This window comes from Myiozetetes cayanensis, unplaced genomic scaffold (genome assembly GCF_022539395.1).
Source record: "Myiozetetes cayanensis isolate MyiCay16 unplaced genomic scaffold, myiCay2020 scf2-11, whole genome shotgun sequence".
NCBI lineage: Eukaryota > Metazoa > Chordata > Aves > Passeriformes > Tyrannidae > Myiozetetes > Myiozetetes cayanensis.
The window spans coordinates 65,235,672-65,255,870 of record NW_026087411.1 but is presented as its reverse complement, the minus strand read 5'-3'; the positions used below and the strand labels follow the sequence as shown (position 1 = coordinate 65,255,870).

The 20,199-nt window shown below is 40.0% G+C and overlaps 1 protein-coding gene across 2 annotated transcripts in view; it reads right to left on the bottom strand.

Annotated features, from left to right (window-relative positions):
- Positions 1-3,539: 3,539 nt before the first annotated feature.
- Positions 3,540-20,199, bottom strand: part of CEP85L (centrosomal protein 85 like) — a 109,529-nt gene continuing 92,869 nt past the window's right edge. For both annotated transcript variants that reach the window (XM_050314940.1, XM_050314942.1), the window contains exons 6-13: positions 18,038-18,214; positions 16,192-16,344; positions 15,755-15,909; positions 14,093-14,210; positions 13,731-13,781; positions 10,038-10,145; positions 9,438-9,651; positions 3,540-8,327 (exon numbers count right to left, since the gene is read on the bottom strand). In XM_050314940.1, coding sequence (XP_050170897.1) covers positions 8,164-8,327; positions 9,438-9,651; positions 10,038-10,145; positions 13,731-13,781; positions 14,093-14,210; positions 15,755-15,909; positions 16,192-16,344; positions 18,038-18,214 — 1,140 coding nt within the window. In that variant the 3' untranslated portion in view covers positions 3,540-8,163. The remainder of the gene's footprint in view (positions 8,328-9,437; positions 9,652-10,037; positions 10,146-13,730; positions 13,782-14,092; positions 14,211-15,754; positions 15,910-16,191; positions 16,345-18,037; positions 18,215-20,199) is intronic.

Here is a 20,199-nt window from a genome sequence, read left to right as displayed (position 1 = left end):
CCACAATTTAAACTAAAAATATCCTATTACTTATCTTCACTATTTCACGGGCACTAAGGCAGCGGGTGATAATGTAACTAATGATCTGATTGTCACCAGCTTGTATAATGAAGTGTGTCTGGGGGCTGATCGGATTATGCCATCAATCAAACCCCTTTGCAGTGCTCCCTCCTTCAGCAGAGCTCCTTGCAGGGCAGTGGATGCCTTCACCAGCTCCCTCCCAGCTGTAACCTTTATTGTCTCTCCCCAAAGTGATGAGCTCCCATAAGGGGGGCAAAAGTTGGGCTGCAAACAGCTGAAGTTTGATGATCTTCTGTGCATGGTTATAATACTCCAGGGATGATTTTGCCGGGATGTGGCCATTTTGTGGCTTTAACCTGACAGTAAATCCTATTTATGAAAATGGTTAGTGACCAAAGAAGAGTCTAGAAACTGGGTCCTGCCACCCTGCCTCTTACATAAAGAGAACAACATGCTGTCCAGATTAACAGGAGGGTGAGGACCTTCAACATGCCATGGCACACCTGAGCTTCCAAGGGAGAAAGCTCAGTTTGAACATCCCGTGGGAGCTTTCAAGTGTCTCAGCTGAATGCAGACTTAGGTGGTTGTGCTCAAGACACTGACGGCCACCACTGGGGCTTTCCAGGACCAGAGTGAGCTGTGTCAGACTCAAGAGCCTGTCTCAGAGCTAGGATTTGTTTGCAGCAGGACAGAGGGTCTTCACCAGCCCATCCTCTCCTGCTGCATGACTGGCCCACAGCTCTGGACTTGCCCCAGGGACCAGCATTACTTTCAGGTCACATTAAAACACTGGGTTCAAAGGCACCAACACAAGATCAGCTTCCTGAACAGCTCAAGTGTCTGTGCACTGGGGGAAGACAGATCACCTCAAAGCTTGTGTCATCAATCACTCCGATCACAGCTCCTTCCCTCCCTGTTGCTGGATTGCCCCCAATTAACTGACAAGAAATTAGGCATCATCTCATTTAACCATTATGAGATCTAAAATAGCATAAGGTTAGAAAATGTGTCAGTCCATTAAGTCCTGTTGTCCAAATTGCCTGTAGAAAGGTGTGCTGGCTGGCTCCTGTGAACAGCCACATCTAAGCAGACAGTTGGGTGTTTCCTCCCTCTCCCCCCCAGCCCATGCATGCATGTATGGTTAGAAATATAGAAACAAACTTTAAAAAAAAAGTATGAAAGCTATTTCAGAGTCCTGCAAAAATAATTTGATAAATTAATGACAGTGGCTATAATTACAGAGAGCGTAATGAGTTCTTGCTCCAATTACTGCAATACCTTCAAGACCTCAGCTAAACTGATTGCTCTAATAAGCCTGCTCTACAACAGAGGCATCATCAGTACCAGCCATCAAAAAAAGAATGGCAATTAGTATGTCGAAGAAAACCAGGAAAATCCAGCCTCTGACTCTGCCCACATGGAAACACTGTGACCAGTCTTGGGGCTGAGAGCTGGCTCCTGCCCTCCCTCGAGGTAGAGCTCAGTCCTGGGATCCAGGGTGGTGGGGAACTGACCCAGCACTGGGCCAGGGTATGGATTAGCCCTCACCCCAACACAGGCTGACTGAAGTGGGGCTCTGAAATACCTTCATCTGGCACCACGGTATCACCTCAAAGCTCAGTACAACCCATTTGGTCTGGGAGGGGGTTATGGCATCTCTTTGGCAACAGTAAGGGACTACCTGTATTCCCATGTTTTCACGTAGGGAAGACAGGCCTTTTTGATACTAAATTCTATTCAGTTCCCACTCAAGGAGGGGTTTTCAGTCAGAGAACTCTCTTTCAACAACCTTTAGTGTTACAATTCGCTCTCTCAGCAGCAGATACCATTTTTCTCAACCAGAACTTGACAATGGTTTCCTTCTGCCCTCCTCCAGGCAAACATTTTCACAGGTACATGGACCAGTAAATCAGTTTTCTGGTCTATTAGTACCTACAGGTTGCATTCCTCGGGGGAGCTGCCAAACTGCTCACAAGAGCACCTCAAAGCATTAGTTAACCTATCAGGTGCCCCACAAACTGAGCAGGCTTCAGCTCCACGACTCAGGAAATTCAGGCCTGCAACACCAAGAAAAGAAGGAGAAAAGCGGCAGCTGCCACCAAGGGGGAGTAACTCACCCAAAGTAGGAAAAGAAATATGCACACACTAAAATGTAATTAAGTATCGTCGTTCATAGTATACACTTTCCCTTACCACTTGGAAATTTTCCAAGTATGCTGAACCCCTTAATTTACAAAACAAACGACCCAGCATCGTTAGCACATCCTGCAGACTTGCTCTAATTTACATAACGTATGGCATCTGCTGCAGATTCAGCTGTTGCAAGCTGTACTCATTCAAGACGCTGCGGTGCCATTTGCAGTGTTATTGTTTAAGGCTTCATTTTCATCCATATGTGGAATTCTATTTTGATTGTGGAATAAAAGGCAACAGAACATTTTTCACCACTACTACTGTTAGCAGTGCTCTAATCATGGTAATTTGAAACCTAAACCTGACTTTGAGCAGTTCACAAAAGGCCACCCTCAGAAATCTCACAGAAAGCTGGCATCTGTGCAGCCCTTCACCTGTATTTACACAGGGCACCGAATGCTTTTAATTGAATTGGAAGTCCATCACGTAACGTTCAGTCACAATGCTGGAGAAAAGTGATGTCTATTAGCTAAGTGATGCACTAGCTAATTATGAAACTGAATTTCCCGGTGTCTTTAGAAAGAAGAGGTCATGTCAACTTTTGTGCTCTGCATGATGGAGTTTAATGGGGAAAGAAGGGAACACCACTCCACATGCAAAGCTCAGCCAGCACTCGATGCTCCAAACAGGTTCTAAGATTTATCACAGGGAGCTGTCAGAAAAGAAACCTTTCTTGGGTGACCCCACTTCCCTCTGCACTTGTGAAGACTCGTGTTACATTGGTAAAATCCTTCACCTTTGGCTTTTCCTCAACTAACCTGACATGGAAGTCAACACTGCTTGGTTGTGTTGGGCTACACTGACTTGCAGTATTTCACGCCACAGGAATTTCTGACTGCCCACTTCTAAATGACTACTGCTCAGTCTGACCACACCCCCATTTGTGCTTTCCAGCTGAAAAGCAGAATTTAAAGACACATTTCCTTTCTGATCACCAGTCCTCTTCTTGGTACCAGACCCACTGCTGGGTATGTTTCACCATCCAGTTTTATTTTTTTGCCCTGTGTGACTGGCTTTGGGGCAACATGTTCCAAAGTTGATGAATCTTTCAGCAACTTTGAAACTAGCTATCATAACACTTCTGCCTACTTTTTTGTGCTAACATAATCTTTTAAATAGACCTACCTGTGATATGTCCAATCAGCATCCAAGAAAACAGGAAGTGAACTAGGTCAGCTGGTATTCCAGCAGAACTACAGATCACTGAAGGGAAACTGGGGTGGATGTCGGGAAGATGTTTCATGATTCTATTCTTGCCTCCAGCCTTGGTCACTTCTGTCACATGACAGATATTGAACAAATGAGAACCATGAAAAATTCACTTTTGTAACAAAATTTATTTCTGCTCTGCGGATACAAATCCCAAACATCAACAAACAAATTCCAGTGGAAAAATACCAGTCATTAACAATGAAAACTTTTATTATTATTCAATAAATAGAACTTTGGCATTCAAAATTCTAGCTGTAAACCCTACTTTAAAAAAAATTACAAAAAGAGGCAAGAACAACAAGCCTAAAGCTGAGCCAGCCAGTGGCTCCTTTACTTTTTACAATGAACACATTGTGATTAAGTCATGACAACTCTATTTACAGATGAGGTATTCTGAGCGGTTCAAAAATTGAACCCAATTTACAAAACTACCAGTCTTCAGGGACTGATCCAGTACATATGTCAGCTGTGCTTTTAGAAAAGAGCTCCAGACACTCCTCCCCGCTGAACTAATGATATACTGTAATTAATATACACAAACACATTATTCGTGTTTCCTGCTCACGCATCATATTCAAAAAAGCTGCAAACTACAATCAGCCTAACATTCAAAGTGTACACCTAGTACCTAGTTTAAGTACTTCTGTTTCTAGACATTATGCAAGAGTTCTTACTACAAAAGCTTATTAACAAAGTAATGGCAGGTGAGAAGAAAAAGAAGGTGCAGTCATCAGCATCCTAAAAACTTATCTGAAGTTCAAGGGGAATATACACTTACTTCAGGCAAAAAAAGGCACAAAGGTATGCAGCTGTGGAATTAATATTGCTAATTAGCTACAGGAATAAATTATCCCTTTAGATAATAACCATTGATCTGTTTGCAGTCTAAGAATGCAGATTAGTTCAGAAGATCTTTTTCCCACTCACGACAGGACTCGTCACATCAATGAGAAGAGCACAATTATATTTCCAACTCCACCTGCATTATAGCACTGAGAAGGACAAGGAAAACTGGAGCAAATTGTGCCCTTGTAGAGAGACTGCAGTGTGCCATCACTGCCCACGCTGACACCAGGTTGTGGAGGAAAGGGTTTGCTTTCTTCCTTCCCTTGTGCTCCTACCCTGCAAGAAAAATGTCCAAAAGAACATCTGAAAGAAAAGGTGGGCTGCGAGGGCAAAGGAAGGAAGGAAACCTTTTGAAGTGAAGAGGATGGAATTTCAGCTCTTGTAACGACTCCGTGACCACCAGCAGCTTCACATGCTGGACGGAGCCCGAGTGGGTGGTTACAGCAATCTCCACAATGTCACACAACTATCACACCACAAAGCTGCACAGCAGAGGCCAGCAACCTAAATCACGTCTACAGGACTGAGCTGCGTAACTTCTATATAGTAAATACATAGCATCGTCTATAGCTTGTCCGAAGACACTTACTTTCCGTGTCTTTTTCAAGGTACATTCTTAAATACAGTAGTTACTGTAAATATCTTCTAGAGGATCGTATAAATTCAATCTGAAACTATACAAAATGTTACTGTACAAATTTGCTGACACCCAGAATGGTACAGTGTCCATTCATCTGCGGTTGTTTTTCAGCCCTTGGGATTGTCTAATAGCTACAGCAAAAAGTTGTCATGACTAAATCCAAGCAATTCCAATGTTAACATTCGTTAATCAACTCTGTATTAAATAAGCTGAATGAGACCACACACACACACACACACACACACTACATTGTAACCGATTAAACAGTCATGCATATCTTAGACAAAGCTTATTCCATTTAGAGGCATCTGTAAACTGATGCATATATATTAACTGCTACCGCTACAACAGGCCAAATTTTAAGAAGTCAAAGCAAAATACTGCATCACTGTAGACAGTCAGTTGGTAGTCTGCATCTTTGGCTCATATATCCATCATTCACCTCCCTACTTTTATTTGACTGAGGCAGATAAACTCAAGGGGTTTTAAAATCAAGTGCTTTAAAGCCAACATAAATATTACAGGTTCCACAAGAAACACATCACAATGCAAGATTACAGCACTGCAATCAAAGTATTACAAACAAAATGGGACTTCCTTCCAGACAAACTTTCAACTAATACTTGAAGAGCATGAAAGCTCCTGAAGTGCTCTGCAAACACAAATTACTAATCTCGGCTTTCAGTACAGTATCACCCTTTAACAGGAGGGACAGTGGAGGGACACCAGCCAAGTGACAAGCTTAACAGTTCAAAGTGACTCAAAAGATCTCCTGCTCCTCTCTAATTGCTCTATTCACCTCCTTGTTATTTCCATCAAATTTAGAAAAAGTGTTGATTGTTAATTTTTTATTGGTTCAACATTGCCATCTAAGCAAATAAACAACAATGTGTAACTTAGGTGTTTCCTCTCTCCCTAATACTTCTCATTTATTACCTGAAATGCTATTGCTGAATTCTAATAGGAGACAGATGCCATAAACTGAAGACTACTACTTCACTGCAGGACCAAAACAAACAAACTACACCAAAGGAACGAGCAGAGGCTTTAGTTACAAAAGCCAATACTGTCAGAGGCACAGGAAACCATGCCAGCCCATTTGTACAAAGATCCTTGTCTTCAGTTTTGCACTAGTAAAAAAAGTACACCTTCAATGTGGAATATGTATATTAATGTGGAATTAATACTGCTAATGAGCTTCGAGAACAAATCATCCCTTTAGATAATAACCATTGATCTGTTTGCAGTTTAAGAATGCAGATTAGTTCAGAAGATCTTTATCCCACTCACGACAGAACTCGTCACATCAATGAGAAGAGCACACTCATATTTCCAACTCCACCTGCATCACAGCATTGAGAAGGACAAGGAAAACTAGAGCAAATTACGCCCTTGTGGAGAGACTACAGCATGTCTGCAGAAAGAGCACAGAAATTAAAAATAAAATTGCCTCATTTCTTTTCTTTTAAGTAGATACTAGACAATTTCACTTGCAATTTCCTCTAGACACTGTTTTAGTGCTCACAGGAGCTGAACCAGTCAGATCAATCTATCTGGTCACACCATGTAGCAGTAATATAAATAGCAACATTATTTTTCACAAATTATTCCAAGTATAGTTGATAAGGATAGAGAAAACTGTGAAATAAATAAATGCATACAGTTAAAAAAATTAAACCACTAAATTATAAAAACAACATTAATGGTAACTGTTTAACAATCAACAGAAAGCAAAATATCACCAAGTTAAAACTGGTAACCAGCATATGCTGCTCTAACACTTTTTTCTTTTAACACAAATATAACCAGAAAACAGAAGATACCAACACTTTTGCCATAAAAATGTTACCCTAGAATTTTCTTGGTTCTAATTGCTAAGCTTTCTAAGAGATTTCTGCTGGTATCCCCACTAGGGTCAGTTGACTGACTGGCATTTTAAAGCATCTGAAACCTTCTTTTAGTCCCACACACGTAAGTGATGCACGTATTTTTCTTTACAGTGTGATTTGGAAGTGGTTTTGCTCTTCACAAGTTTTTGTTTTCTTCAGTTAAATACTATTTTCCACCATGCATAACTGTGCAGCTAACTTGCAGTAATGTTCCAGGAAATGTCATCTGTCCCATGGGAGTTAAAAACACTGCCAAGAGACACTCACTGAATAAGCTACGGAACACGATCTTATTTTTTTAAGTAATTGCTTCCTACAAAAATGGAGACATCAAAAATTCCAAAACAATGTGGAAAATGTCGCAGTTCTCAGATAACCAAGTATTAAATACTGCTAACTCGAAAATTTCTGGTTTGAGCCCTGATTTTGCCAAGAGTTAAACACCCTTTTTATAGCTGTGGTAAAAAATGGTTGAGGTGGTGCACAATCTCATCAGAAGCCTTCAGGAACAAAACACAGACCAGCCACATTTTAAAACGGAGAGGACCTAAGCGAAAAATTAATACAAACACCAAAGTACAGTTGTTGGGTTTTTCGTTGTTTGTTTTTTTTCCTGCAGCCATGTACTATGGTGCAGTTTCACTTCTTACAGCTTCTCTGAGTTTGTCACAGACTTCATATTACTGAAACTTCTTACAGCAATGTGAGAGTACTTCAAACAACCTGATATAGCTATATTTTATGGACTTGTTTGCATAAAGGAGTTAAACTTAGGGGTTTTCTACTACTGGACAAACAATCCATTACTAAAAACATCTTTCTTAAATTCCTATTTTTAGACAACTTGGATAACAACTACTTTTTGTAGTGCTCCAAGATTGTTCCAATTGCAATTCTTTGAGTGAAGTGCAGTGACAGAAACCTCTGGCTTCACCACATACAGCTACAGGTCCTTTGACCTTCTCCTCTAGTATCAGAACACATATAATGCCACACAACCCCTTGATAAAGGAAAGGACTGAGAGCAGTAGCAGCACGGCTGTTTTGAAGCTCTGATTCCAAAAACTAGGTGAAGTAATAAAACGAGCCCTAACGAAAGAAACAGAGTGTCCCAATTGACTCATTCTTCACAGCTTGTTCCTACATTCAGTAGTTTGGAGAAAAGATTTCTTGCAGTTTGTACCACTCTGTTCAATGCTGACTCTCCCCTCCAGACCAGACTCCCGAGGTTTGTTACACGCAGCCCTCACAGGTGCGTGTCCGGGGCTATTTGCAGCCTTCCAATATGGCTCCTTAGTAGAAATGAAAAGACCTGTGACACAGCAGGATTTAGTAAGTCGTTTGCTACCAGATGAAGTGTTGTCATTGAGTAATGCAATTGTCCCCCATGTCCTGAGCGTAACGGTCCGACATTATAGTCCTTAATTCATCAATATCCTTCCGTAACTGACAAACGTCCAAGAGCTTCTTCGAAAGAGTTTCTGTGCTGTGGTAATTTTCACTCTCTTCAGATGAACAGCTCAGTGCTACGAAAAACAACAGCCAAGGTTAAAGCTCTAACAACTGTACTCTGTAAATACTTCAACTACTCAACCCCTTTGAAATAGGAGGTAGGTCACTTCAGTTACATCAAGACAAATCACGCTTCAGTGTGATGAAAACCCAACAAAATGTGCTACCGTGTGAACTAAAGTCAATTCAGAGCCCATCAGTGCTTCTCTGAAAGACAGGCTTTTCTGTTTGCACCAAGATCTAGACTTGCTGAAGTCTGATGAATCAGGACAGCAGTGAAAAACAGCCATTTCCTAGAGATTTTGGAGTTTTCTATAGCCACTCAGAAAAGGGGGCTAGGAGGCGTGTAGTAGCTCTTGCAGCACAGAACACCGTACTTTACCTTTCTACCCTGCTGATGGTTCAGTTCAGCCATATGTCTACCTGGTTAATTCCAATTAACATTCAGAAAACATTAGAATATGATACATCCATTTCAAAAAAATGTAACTGTTTGTTAGGCTTACTAAAAGACCTAATGCAAACTTTGTGTGATTGGCTTTAAAGGGACATTCCTCCTCATTTCCTGGTTAATTTTAAAATTCATAGATGTACCGTTAACAGTACCAGAGATGAGGTTACCATGAGACTTATTTAATACACCTGGACCCCGACCCCCACCCCTAAACTAGATATATACATGTTCAAACAACAGATGTATATTCCTACCACTTGAGCCCAAGGGCTTTAAAACAAAAAGTACATGATGTGTATTTTTGTTTTAAAGCCCCATTAGTATCCACTAACCCTCACAGTGAGTACAGTGTGTCTCAGGAGAGACAGACACCTGGCTACACACCTTCATTTTCTAGAGCAGTGAACATAGCCATGATTGGGTCCATATGAAGAGCCAGCTACCGGCTTTCCTGACTTGGCAAGGACCTGTGTAGTCATGTGAATTTAGTGGCACAGGCACACTAAGAGCCCAGCTTTTCCAGACAGCTCCATGAGTTCACGCCCCACTGTTCCAACTGCATCCTAAGGACACCAGCTTGTCCAGCTGGCAAGTCTGAGCAACACTTAGCAAAACTGTTATTCCTTTGTGTCAAAACATTATTAAGCATTGGCATGACAACATCACTTACATCTGATTCCCAGCAGTAAGGAAAGGTTAGGCTCCTTGCCCTGAGCTCTCTGGGTAAGAATACTGCACAGTGCTTTCAAGTCAAACAAGCAGTGGGACATTTCCTTGAACAGCTGGTCTGCTATAGGCATCTTCTCAGATACTGGCTGCCTGGACTGCTCCACCAGCCGCATCTGCTCCTTCAGGCAGGCATTTTCTTCCATCAGTCTTTGGTTCTTTGTGAAAACCAAATGGAGAAAAGGCGAAAGTTAAGTCTGCATCATGCACTGTAGCAGGAAGTTTTCTGTTCCAAACCACAAACAATATAAATAAAAATAATTAACTGCCAAACATATAATCAATATTTCTGTACCTCTCCAAAGAATGGCAGATAGATAGCTTTTACAAGACTATTTCATGTTACCATTTCTTAACCATCTTCACTCTTTAAGTTCTCCCTTCATGAGGTAGGGGTGGTATGTATTATATGTCTGCATGGTAGCCAGGACAGTTAAGTACATAATTAAGGTCATAAAGCCATACCAAGGGATCTTATAATCATTCTATAAGGTTCTTCACAGCTGGTGTGGTCAGGGGTTGGGTTACTGGAGTTTTTACTTACTTCAGAGAGAGTTTTATTCAGCTGCTCTATATTCCTTTCTTTTTCCTCAAGCTCATTTGTCATCTTCTGAATTATCAGCTTTTCTTGTGAAAGCTTCTCTTGCATAGACTGAAGTGAATGAAAACACAGGTAAAGATTCTAAATTTTCATGCTTTATATCAGCACTGAGAAAAACTGCATCCTCAGTAAATATCTAAGTTTCAATTACTTCATGCTTTTGTACTAATTCTTCATTTTTTACTTTCTACCACTTTTTACCTGGTAATATTCAGCTGTACCCCAGCCCTCTGTACACTAATACAGCTATTCCAAGCATCATGAAAACTTTTAAATAAGTAGAATCTCTTTAGAAACAAAAAGGTTGTATGCACGAAAAACCTTACTCCAATAAGGAATGCATGAAGTCTAAACTAACTATGCAACATTGTTTATTCTAATCAAACAATTTCACAGATACATCACAAGAAAGCTTCATTTGTGTCATTCCAAGTTGTAACCGAAGATCTTTTTCAGTCTCTTACTTTAGACAAAGACTAAGGCAGGACTTCCCACAGCCTTTCACAACAGAATTCACCTCACCTATACAGTTGAGAAGAAAGCCTTTGACAGCTGATACAGAACAGCAATCTCTGTAAAATCATTCAGACACAGTCTGTACAATTCTACTGTACTGAAAAATACTGCAGGAAAAAAACTAAACTTATTTGTAGTGGTATCTTTAATAGATACAATAATTACTATTTTCAGTATTGCAGCTTTTCATGACCGACTTCCAGATCAGTCACAAGCAGCAACAAACAAAAAATGTGCTGCAACATGGAATCAGCTGCTGTCAATTCCCCAGCTTTCAACTACAGAATTGAAACTGAGAAATCATGAAAGTGGAGTTTTTGGAGTGAATTCAGCATGACCACAGGTGTGTTTGTTCTTAAAAGGACTCATATTTATTCCATTACTTGGCTTTTAAATCTGTAGATATGTCTTTCAAGGTCATCTGTCAAAATTCAGAAAGAGGAACATTCAAACCATCTTATCTGAATTCTAACAACGAACAGCAACTACATAAAGTGATGTTTTCAAATAGAGAGATCTTTTCAGCTGTGACTTGCCAGCTATAAGAATTATTAGTGCTGATGTGAAAGCAGGGAGTAATGGAAGGCAAGGCAGAACCAACACTGAGTAAAATTTTTAACAGCCTGGCCACTCCCAGGAGGTGTTGCAGCATTTACAAAATTTCCAACACATTCAGCTCAACATCACACAAGCAGTGGGGAGCCAGTACTCTGTCATACTCTACAAAACTGGAAAACAATGATGCTAACATTTACAGAGTTAATATGAACTAAAAAACCCCCACACTTCATTTTCATGTCAGTAGTAAGAAGCAACAGGCAGAACCCAGAAATGACTACTTGTTTTCAAAACCATTTTCATACACTTGACCTGCTGCTCTTTTCACCCACACCATGCCCCTCAAAAGGAAGCGCTGAAGTAACGTGCATCCTAAAGATAAGCTCTTCACGAAAGCACAGCTACACACGCCAGTGGGAGGAAGGGCAGGAGGAAGGAGGGTCCTGCCTCACAGCAAAGGAAACACCCTGGGGCAGGACAAGGCAGGAAATAACTGCTTTAGGCATTTCCTCTTGCGTGCTTGCAGATGAGCAGAACCTGCAGTGATGTTGAATCATCATCTTCATTTTTTCAGAAACACTATGTACTGAGAAAAATGGCCATTACCAGGTCGGCCTGAAGGTCCTTCCAGCTCCATTTGCAGCAGCAGCCAAACAGAAGGTGCTTAGGAAGCAGGAAGTGAACAGGGCAATGCAAGTGCCCAAAATACCCTCCCAACTTCCAAGTATCTCCCAAATTTAACAGTCTTTGATGATGAGCAAGTTCAGGGACACCCAGAGCCCCAGGTATGCTACAACCATTAGCACTACCACTTACACCTTTCATGTTCATGTCAATGACAACACAAGGTTCGACTCTGCAGCCTTCCTGAGGGTAGAGAGGTGGTGGGGAAGACAGGGTGAAAAACATTACCTTCCCCAGTGTATTTTCAAAACTATATTTGCCCTTAAATTTACAGGACTCTTCAAACTAATCAAAAAACAACTTCTAGAATATTCTAAACAATATGCACACGTTCTTCTCAAGAGTTGCACCATGTAACAGGAACTACTAGAAGTGGAAATCAGTGTTTACTTTTAAAAGATACACCTAACATCCATCATTCTCTGCTACCCTAATCTTAAAGCTCAGAAAAAGCACGTGTGCTTAACAGCTTGGTGTAGCCTACAGTGCTTAGGGCTTCCAAGTTCCTCACAGTGCTGTGAATCCACCCTTAATTTTTCCACATGCTTTCCAAAGTTACAAAATGGTGGTAATACTCTCAGCCTGGCACAGTTTGGGTTTATTGTGACTGACAGGATTGATAGATGTACTCTGGGTAACAATGACATCATATAACCTGACCTACTTCTACTCTCTTTTTTTGGTAGAAAAAATTTAAATTTTGTGATATCTAAATTAATCATGTAAATATTGATTTTTTTTTTAACATAACTGTAATCCATAATTTTTCTCTTTCTGAAGAGGTACTATATATGCAGCACAGCATCTTGTCAAGACCAACCAGAATTTTAATCCCTCTCACTCAGAAGAACAAATCAATGAAGCAAAACCATACAAGGAAGATCAAAATCATTTCACCACGATTACAAGCAAATAGAAACTAGTACTGCTTCATACACTGCTGCCTAAAACAGAATTTGCTTTCAGCTTGCAAGTTAAAAACAATGAATTGAAATACATTCTCAAGCATAAGTTTACAAGGTGGCAGAAGACAGGGAATAAAATGAGATCATCTGAGCTGAAGATAAATTACATCTCTGTGCTGATAAGGGATTTCAATTTGTAATGAACTAATTTTCAACACTTCCCAGGTAATGAATATGGAAGTCCAGGGATACCAAGGACAAGTAATTTGAAGGTTGACACCATTTTCAAATCTTACTTTCTGTCCTTATGTAAAATACCTCAAGAGGAAAAATAAGAGAAAGTCCTGGAGAACAGAACACTGTTCACAGACAGTCACAACCACTCAGTATTTCCTGGTCCCAGTTCCCTAAAGTCATTTCAGGCTAAGCACACAAAACACCAAAGATCACCAGTCTCAAGATAGAGGTGATGGTGAGAAAAAGATCAGAAATTTTAGGAAACATGAAAAGATTTAGGTTGATGATAATCCATTTAGCAAGTTGTGTGTATCCCTGATAAGCACGACATATAAGCTGAATATATATGTAAATAATCTTAACTAAAAAGGACAGAGAACCTCAGAAAAGTTACAGAGTTCAAGTTGAACTTCTCCTTAATTATATAACACGCAAAACAACGTTTGCCTGTGTCACAGTTTTTGCATTAACACTAGACCAGCAGCATAAGGATGCTACATAGCACAGTTTTTCTCTTTTTGATAAGTACCAGCAAAGTGCTAAACCATACAAACATGACTACATTATGAGAATGCAAGAAAACACAGGCCAACTACAGGCCATAAGATTAACTTCTTGGAGTTCTACCTTTGATTCCAATTCAGAAAGATAAAAGAATAAAATTCAACTTTAGCAATGTTATTTTTATAAATAAAAACTGTACACAGTAAACAACAGAATATACATTCTTCCTTACCTGCATGTCTAAAATCAGTCCAGCTATCTGATTTTGCTGATTGTCTATGACCTACAATATAAAATTCAGTAGTTTAGAAGGCTTGAATCTCTTCAGATCCTTGTCTAAAAAATCAGCTTACAGGTGTGTACCCAGAGATTTTAAATAGAAACTTTGAAAATGTAAATGACAAGACAGAGTTCAACTCTGACAGAACATGAAATTCATACAAAATAAATGTACTGAACAGAAACAGATAGTAAACTGAATTAGAAACAAATCTGTAATTCTTTAGTGAGATATTTATTTCTAAAGTAGGAAAAATAAAAGAAATGCAGTACTTAAGGTTAAAGATGCCATGAGCAGATAATTGGCAGACTAACCTTACTGGCTTTCTCGTTCTTCTCTTTAAGACATTCATTCTCACTCTGAAGCTGTTTTGTGTCCAACATAGGAAGCCGAATGCCATCTTCCAGGCATTTTTCTACTTTCTGTTGTAAACTGTCATTAACACAAAAGAAAGATTAAGAGGGCTGATTGAAACCAGAGGGTTGTGTGTTCTAGCAAAAAACAGAAACTTGTACCATCTTCCAACCAGAACTGTAAAACTGCTCCTATCAGAATCCAACCTTATGAATGAGCAAACTAAGAGTGAAAGATGAAAAAAACTCTAACTACTGAAGTTGCCATGGCAGCGGCAAGGACAGATTCATGCAGAAGAATGCAGGTTTTTTGGGCCACATTCTGTGTCTCCCAAAAGGCACAGCTCCAGCAGTACTGTGCAGGGAGAGAGGGCAGAGAGGAGGAAAGAAAAGTTTTGTGGTGCTCAGTTGCTCTGTGCTACTGTGGGAGGAAAAGCCTCCTCTGGCACAGGAATCTTCAAACCTCTCAAGAAAAGCTTCAGGAGCTTTAAAATCAGATTCTCTCCATGGAACACAACTCAAAGTGGAGTCCAGAATCAGAGGCTGTGCTCAGTACTGGTGTCCTGTCCTTCACGCTCTCTGTGACTCCTAAGGGGGAGCACAAAGCCACTCCTGCCAGCTGCTCCCACATGAGACCCTCTGTAGCTTAACCCAAACCTCTAGGTATAGATACAGCCCTTGTCTGCTCACCTTCTCTCAGAAAGTAAATGCATTTTTTATTAGTGCTAATCTTGCTGTCTAAATTAGAAACCAGAGGTCACCCCAACTATCTGCAGGCTTTCACAAAAGACAGAATGATCCCCCTCTAGATTATGAGAGCACGAAGGAAAAATGCCTTTCATTGGTAAGATGGAAACAATGTGTCAACAATTTGGCAGGCAGGGCAAGCCAGCCAGCTTGCCTTTCATCATAGAAACCTTTTAGACTCCTGTGGCATGCACCTTCACCCAAGGGAGGGACAGTGAACTACAGTAACATCCACATAAACTTTTGAAAGGGATTCTTCCCTGCTTCACTCTTCCTTGTTTTTTAAAAGTTAAGTGTTTAAGTAGCTCCTCTGATCTGAAATGTAACACAGTAACAAAGTCCCCATGTCTCACCAGGAATATTCCTGGATATCTGCCCCATTTGTTTTTTTGTTTTTATGCAAGTTCAACGACATTAAATTAGCTTCAGCTAAATCTCCCTGTAAATACCTATATCCTCAGGGAAAAGGTAAGAAACAACTACAATTTCTTGAAAGCTTTGACCCTTCCCTGACATACCAATCAGCCAATATCCAGGGAGTTTTTCCACAGCTCGTAACAGGATCAGTTATCTAACAGCCATGCTGACAAATTCTGTACAACGTCCCTTTGCTACACAAAGCTATTCCATCTTCTATCTGCCAGAAGGCTAGGATGCCATTGCAGCAGTGTTCCACATCCTCAAAGTAAGACAGGGAAGAGAGTCCTTAGGCAGACTCTTTTCTCTGTGGTATTAATTGCAACTTGCCACAAATAAAACCCTTCCCATAAAAAAATCATTAGCATTGTAATAGATCAAGATTACGAATAACATCAGGTCTTGACATCAGGTGGAAAGCCACTCATTTCAGGGCACAGGCGGAGCAGCTGTTCATACCTCTGCACTGTTGTGACCAGCTCTTTTTCTTTTTTCTTCTGAGATGCCAGCTGTAATTCTCTCTCTCTGCACTGCGACCGGGCCTCACCGAGCTTCTTTTCTAACTCAGCCATAGTTTCTTGAAGTTGCCTGTTCTTCTCTTCTAGAATGTGCAGCTAACACAGGTTACGTTAGTCAGACACGATGCCACATCAGCAGAAGGCCTTGCAGCAGGCCACAGCCTTGCAGGTACCTGCTGCAGAATCTCAGGCTCATTTTGCTTATCTGACTATGAGAAATCCTAATACCTACAGTGATTTCTAAAACATTGAAATGCTTCTCTTCCTAAACACAGATAGTGCAAAAAAGTGTATGCTGAAACAGTAAAAGACTTGCCAACAGATATAAGGCATCTTACTTATCATTTTAAAAGGTAAACCAAATTTCCTTTACCTTACCTGTTTAGTTTGCCCTTCTATATCATCCAGTGTTGGTAGGTCAGCCAGGTATTTTTCTAAGGTTTCAATTCTTCTTTGTTTTTCTTTGTTTTGCTCAGACTCCTTCTGGCATTTCTTTTTCAGGCTATTAATATATCGGTCTCTAGTTTTAAGCTAGAAGAAAGAGAGTACATGTTTTATGATAACAGTAAAAAATAAACCTGCCTTGGAAACAGAGGCTGGTCTCTCTCCAAAAACTGTACTCTCAGCTGCATGAAAGGTTTGGCTAATGCAGGAAACAAAACCAAAAAATTATTAACCCCAGCAGCTCCAAGTAATAGACTCATATGTGATCTCAAAGCCCTGTTGCTTCACCTCTGCCCAAAACAATCCATGTGCCTTATGAACTGGAAACACAAACAGTTCAACAGTTAAAATACTGTTAACTTTTTCACCTATGGAGATGTTCCTATGCAACAAATGATCAGGACATATTTTAGTCCACCCTCTTTCTCTGGACTAGGAGGACAACTCCAAATACAAGGAGCAAAAACTTTAACTACGAAGAATTGAAGCCAAACCCTGACTTTGATGCAGTTTGACAGTGAGATCAGAGGGCATTAGAATGGAATAGCTGCTTTCTTAAACACCTTTTCTAGAGGCATCTCCGTTGTCCATCAGCCTGGAAAAGACTTTTTTTAATATTGTGTTACCTTAGTTCACATTCCTGGTACTTACTTTGCTTTATTACCTAGGTCAAAAAAGTGGGAAAAAAAAGGCAGGGAGAAAGAGTATTTTCCATTGTGCCTCCCTGCCCTCTTTCCTTGAGAGCTTTTTATTCAATGCACAGAATGGACAGTTGTTAAGGAGTGAATCAGGACTGTGCAGTGAATCAGGGTCCAACCTGCAGACCACCATGCTGACAGTAGCCCTGCTGCACAGGCCCTCACCACTGCCACCACATCAGTTCCTTCACAGCGAGGAACCCAAGCAGTAAAAGCTCAGAAAGGAAGAAGCTGCAGTATGCGATTTCTGCCCTTCCTGAATGTTACCCTTAGCAAAAGCACACTGCAGGGCTCATAGGAAATGGTAAGGCAGAATTTGAAATTAATTATGCATTCTCCTTTGTCTTTCCACTCGATACTTCACTGTGTCAGATTGCTTCTCTTCCTTCAATCTGCATTAATATAAATCTAAAGCCAGTAACTAAAGAAGAGAAGGTAACAGTGACAATGTGCCCCTAAAACATTAATCAGGAACCCCCTGGTCAATGGCACATTCCTGCCTGCAATAAAGGAAGGCTGCCAGTACATTCAAAACTACACCTGGGAATTGCTTCAGCCTGCAAAGAAACCCCTTGTCAAAACAGTTCCAAGAACACAGCCATTCTTGTCTCAGACTAAAGTCTGCTCTGAACATCCTAGGAAAGCCACAAGCAAATCACTCCTGCTGAGTAGGCACATACAGGCTGGTAAGTGCATCTCAAACAATGAGGGCCACATTTTACAAACTGTGCTAAAAATAAGGATTTCATTTTCAAACTCTATGTTTTTAAATGTTATTTTGTTTACTGTAATAAATACTTCAAGCTACAAGAATGCTTAAAGTTCAACTGATACCTTGTTAAAACTGTCATTCAGATTACTGTTTTATCTAGTACCACTTTCTGGGATGCATTCTCTACGAGATCAGATTTATCCATTAGCAACACTTAAAATCATTAACTCTCAATTTTTCTATCACAGATAGTTTAACTACATTTTGAAAATAGCCCAGACACCCACATAACAAGTTGTTTTCTAGTAAAAAAACACATATGCTGCTGAAACAGTGACAAAAGGAAATGTGGAACATGAAAGACACTTACTTTCTCCTCCATCTTCTTTTTCTCCTCACTAGATTTGTTTGAAAGTTGTTTTACAATTTCACTGAGTTGTAATTCCTTATTCTCAGCTGCTGCAATCTTTCGCTCAAGCTCCTCAAGGTGGGATGCTGATCTTTCTGCAGTGTGAGGTTGCAGCAGTGTGCTCTCATACTGTGGTTGCTTACAAAAAGAAATAAAATAATCACTCGAATGCACACATACCACCGTATGCTTGAACACCACAGCAGAAAATAGTCCTGCCTTTTTTTTTTTTTTTTTTTTTTTGGCTTTCAGGAAGGGTGGAGTTTGACTTTTCAAACATTAAAATACATGGCAACAGCATGTACTTCAGGAATCTGAAGCAGAAAAACAAAGAAGCTGGACACCTCTCCATTCACAACACACGCACAAGAACATTGCGGCGGCACTTTCTCCCTCAGGTTTATGGAAAAGGTGTGATGTTTCTCCCAAAATAAATCCAAGAAAAAAGCATTTTCAAAACAAATCACTGCCACTGAATTATCATACCATCTCCTGGGAAGAAAAGCACTATAAAATGGCTATGAATGTACTGAAGTTAAGGGATGCTTTAATCTCAAGACTCTTCTAAAGCAGAACATCAGTACTAGTAAATCTCAGAGCTATTACACTTGGGGTATGAATGGTGCATGGACAAGCCTGAAAATAAAGCTATAATCAGAATTCAGGCTTCCTGTCTTCTGTTCTGTAAACCAAAACTTTAACCCCCACTGCCCAGAGACAGACAAGCACAAAATGGAAGTCAGCTTCATGTGGGATGAAAAAGGCAATGCATCCAATTAGGCTTTCAATTTCAAGATTCTTTTAATAACGTGAATTGGTATCTTTAAAAGTACTGTCCGTATAATTTCTTTAACTAATGACATTCCTTCAGCAAAGCATTAAGAGATTAACACCTTCATTAAAGTAGATTTGCTTTTATAAATTCATCTTATAGAAGGCACACAAATCAAGCAGGAATCCAAATACATAATAAACTTTCAAAATTCCTTAAATTATGAAAAATTAATGCATCTGCTACTTTATTTGAAGTGCAATATCGTGTACTAAGATACATGCACTAAAATTTCAGTTTCTGCACTATTGCTTCTTGTTTGGTTGGTTTTGTTTGTGTCTCTCCTCACCCCTCTCCCTGCAGAAAAATCTTAATCTAGACAGATTCTAAAATATTTTGTTAAAGGAGATCTGGAAGCACCAAAAGCAACATTCTTAGATGTCTGAAAAAGTTTCTGGATACCGAACTTCACACCAAGGCTCCCCTTGCATTTCTCTGCTGTGTCACACAACCCACATTCTCACATGACGTACAGCTGTGTTATTCCAGGAACATCACAATTAATGTCATGTTGAAGTACACTAGCTGAGATCCTTGTGCAGTGTTTGTGACAGAAAAAAGTAACATCATAAAAGAGGGACATAAAAGCTATTTCTCTGCGTATCTTCCTTTAACACTCTCTTGCTGCATTGCCTTTTAGATATGCCAAGGCCTGGAGATTTTGTGTGCTATGAGCAGCCACAGACCTCAAACTGCATGTCTTGGTTAAGCTGTGCGACCTCATCCTTACACTATCTTGATAATGGTGCCAGTTAGATGAAAATTAGGACAATTATAGCCAAAATACTACCACACATTCCCTTTCAGACTAAGTGTTCCCTAGGAGTACTAATCCATATCCTTTTCAGGTGTTTTGTCAAAAGGTATCCCACCAGTCTGTTTGCCTTCTCACATCTCTTTTATCTATTCTACTGATACAGTCTAAACATCCAAAGGGGTATCTCCTCCTCTTCAGAAAACCTTTCATTAGCTGTTTTCAGATACTCTCCTATCAATCTACTTTATCTCCTAATATCTACTTGTAGGATTATGATACATGCACTCTTAAACCCTTACTCTTAAACCCTTACTCTTAAAGCGTCCTAATCCCTCATTCCTATCTCATTTTAATCAGACTTCAAAGTAAGTATGTACAAAATTTTACAAGTACTTACATTTCTGCAAATCTAAGGTAAACTACAAACTTAGAGGGTATTCTCTACACAATTCACTGCTATGCAATTACACAGCCATCAACAATCACAAAGGCTCTACAATTTAGCCTGCAGTAAATTGTGAACATGCTTTCACG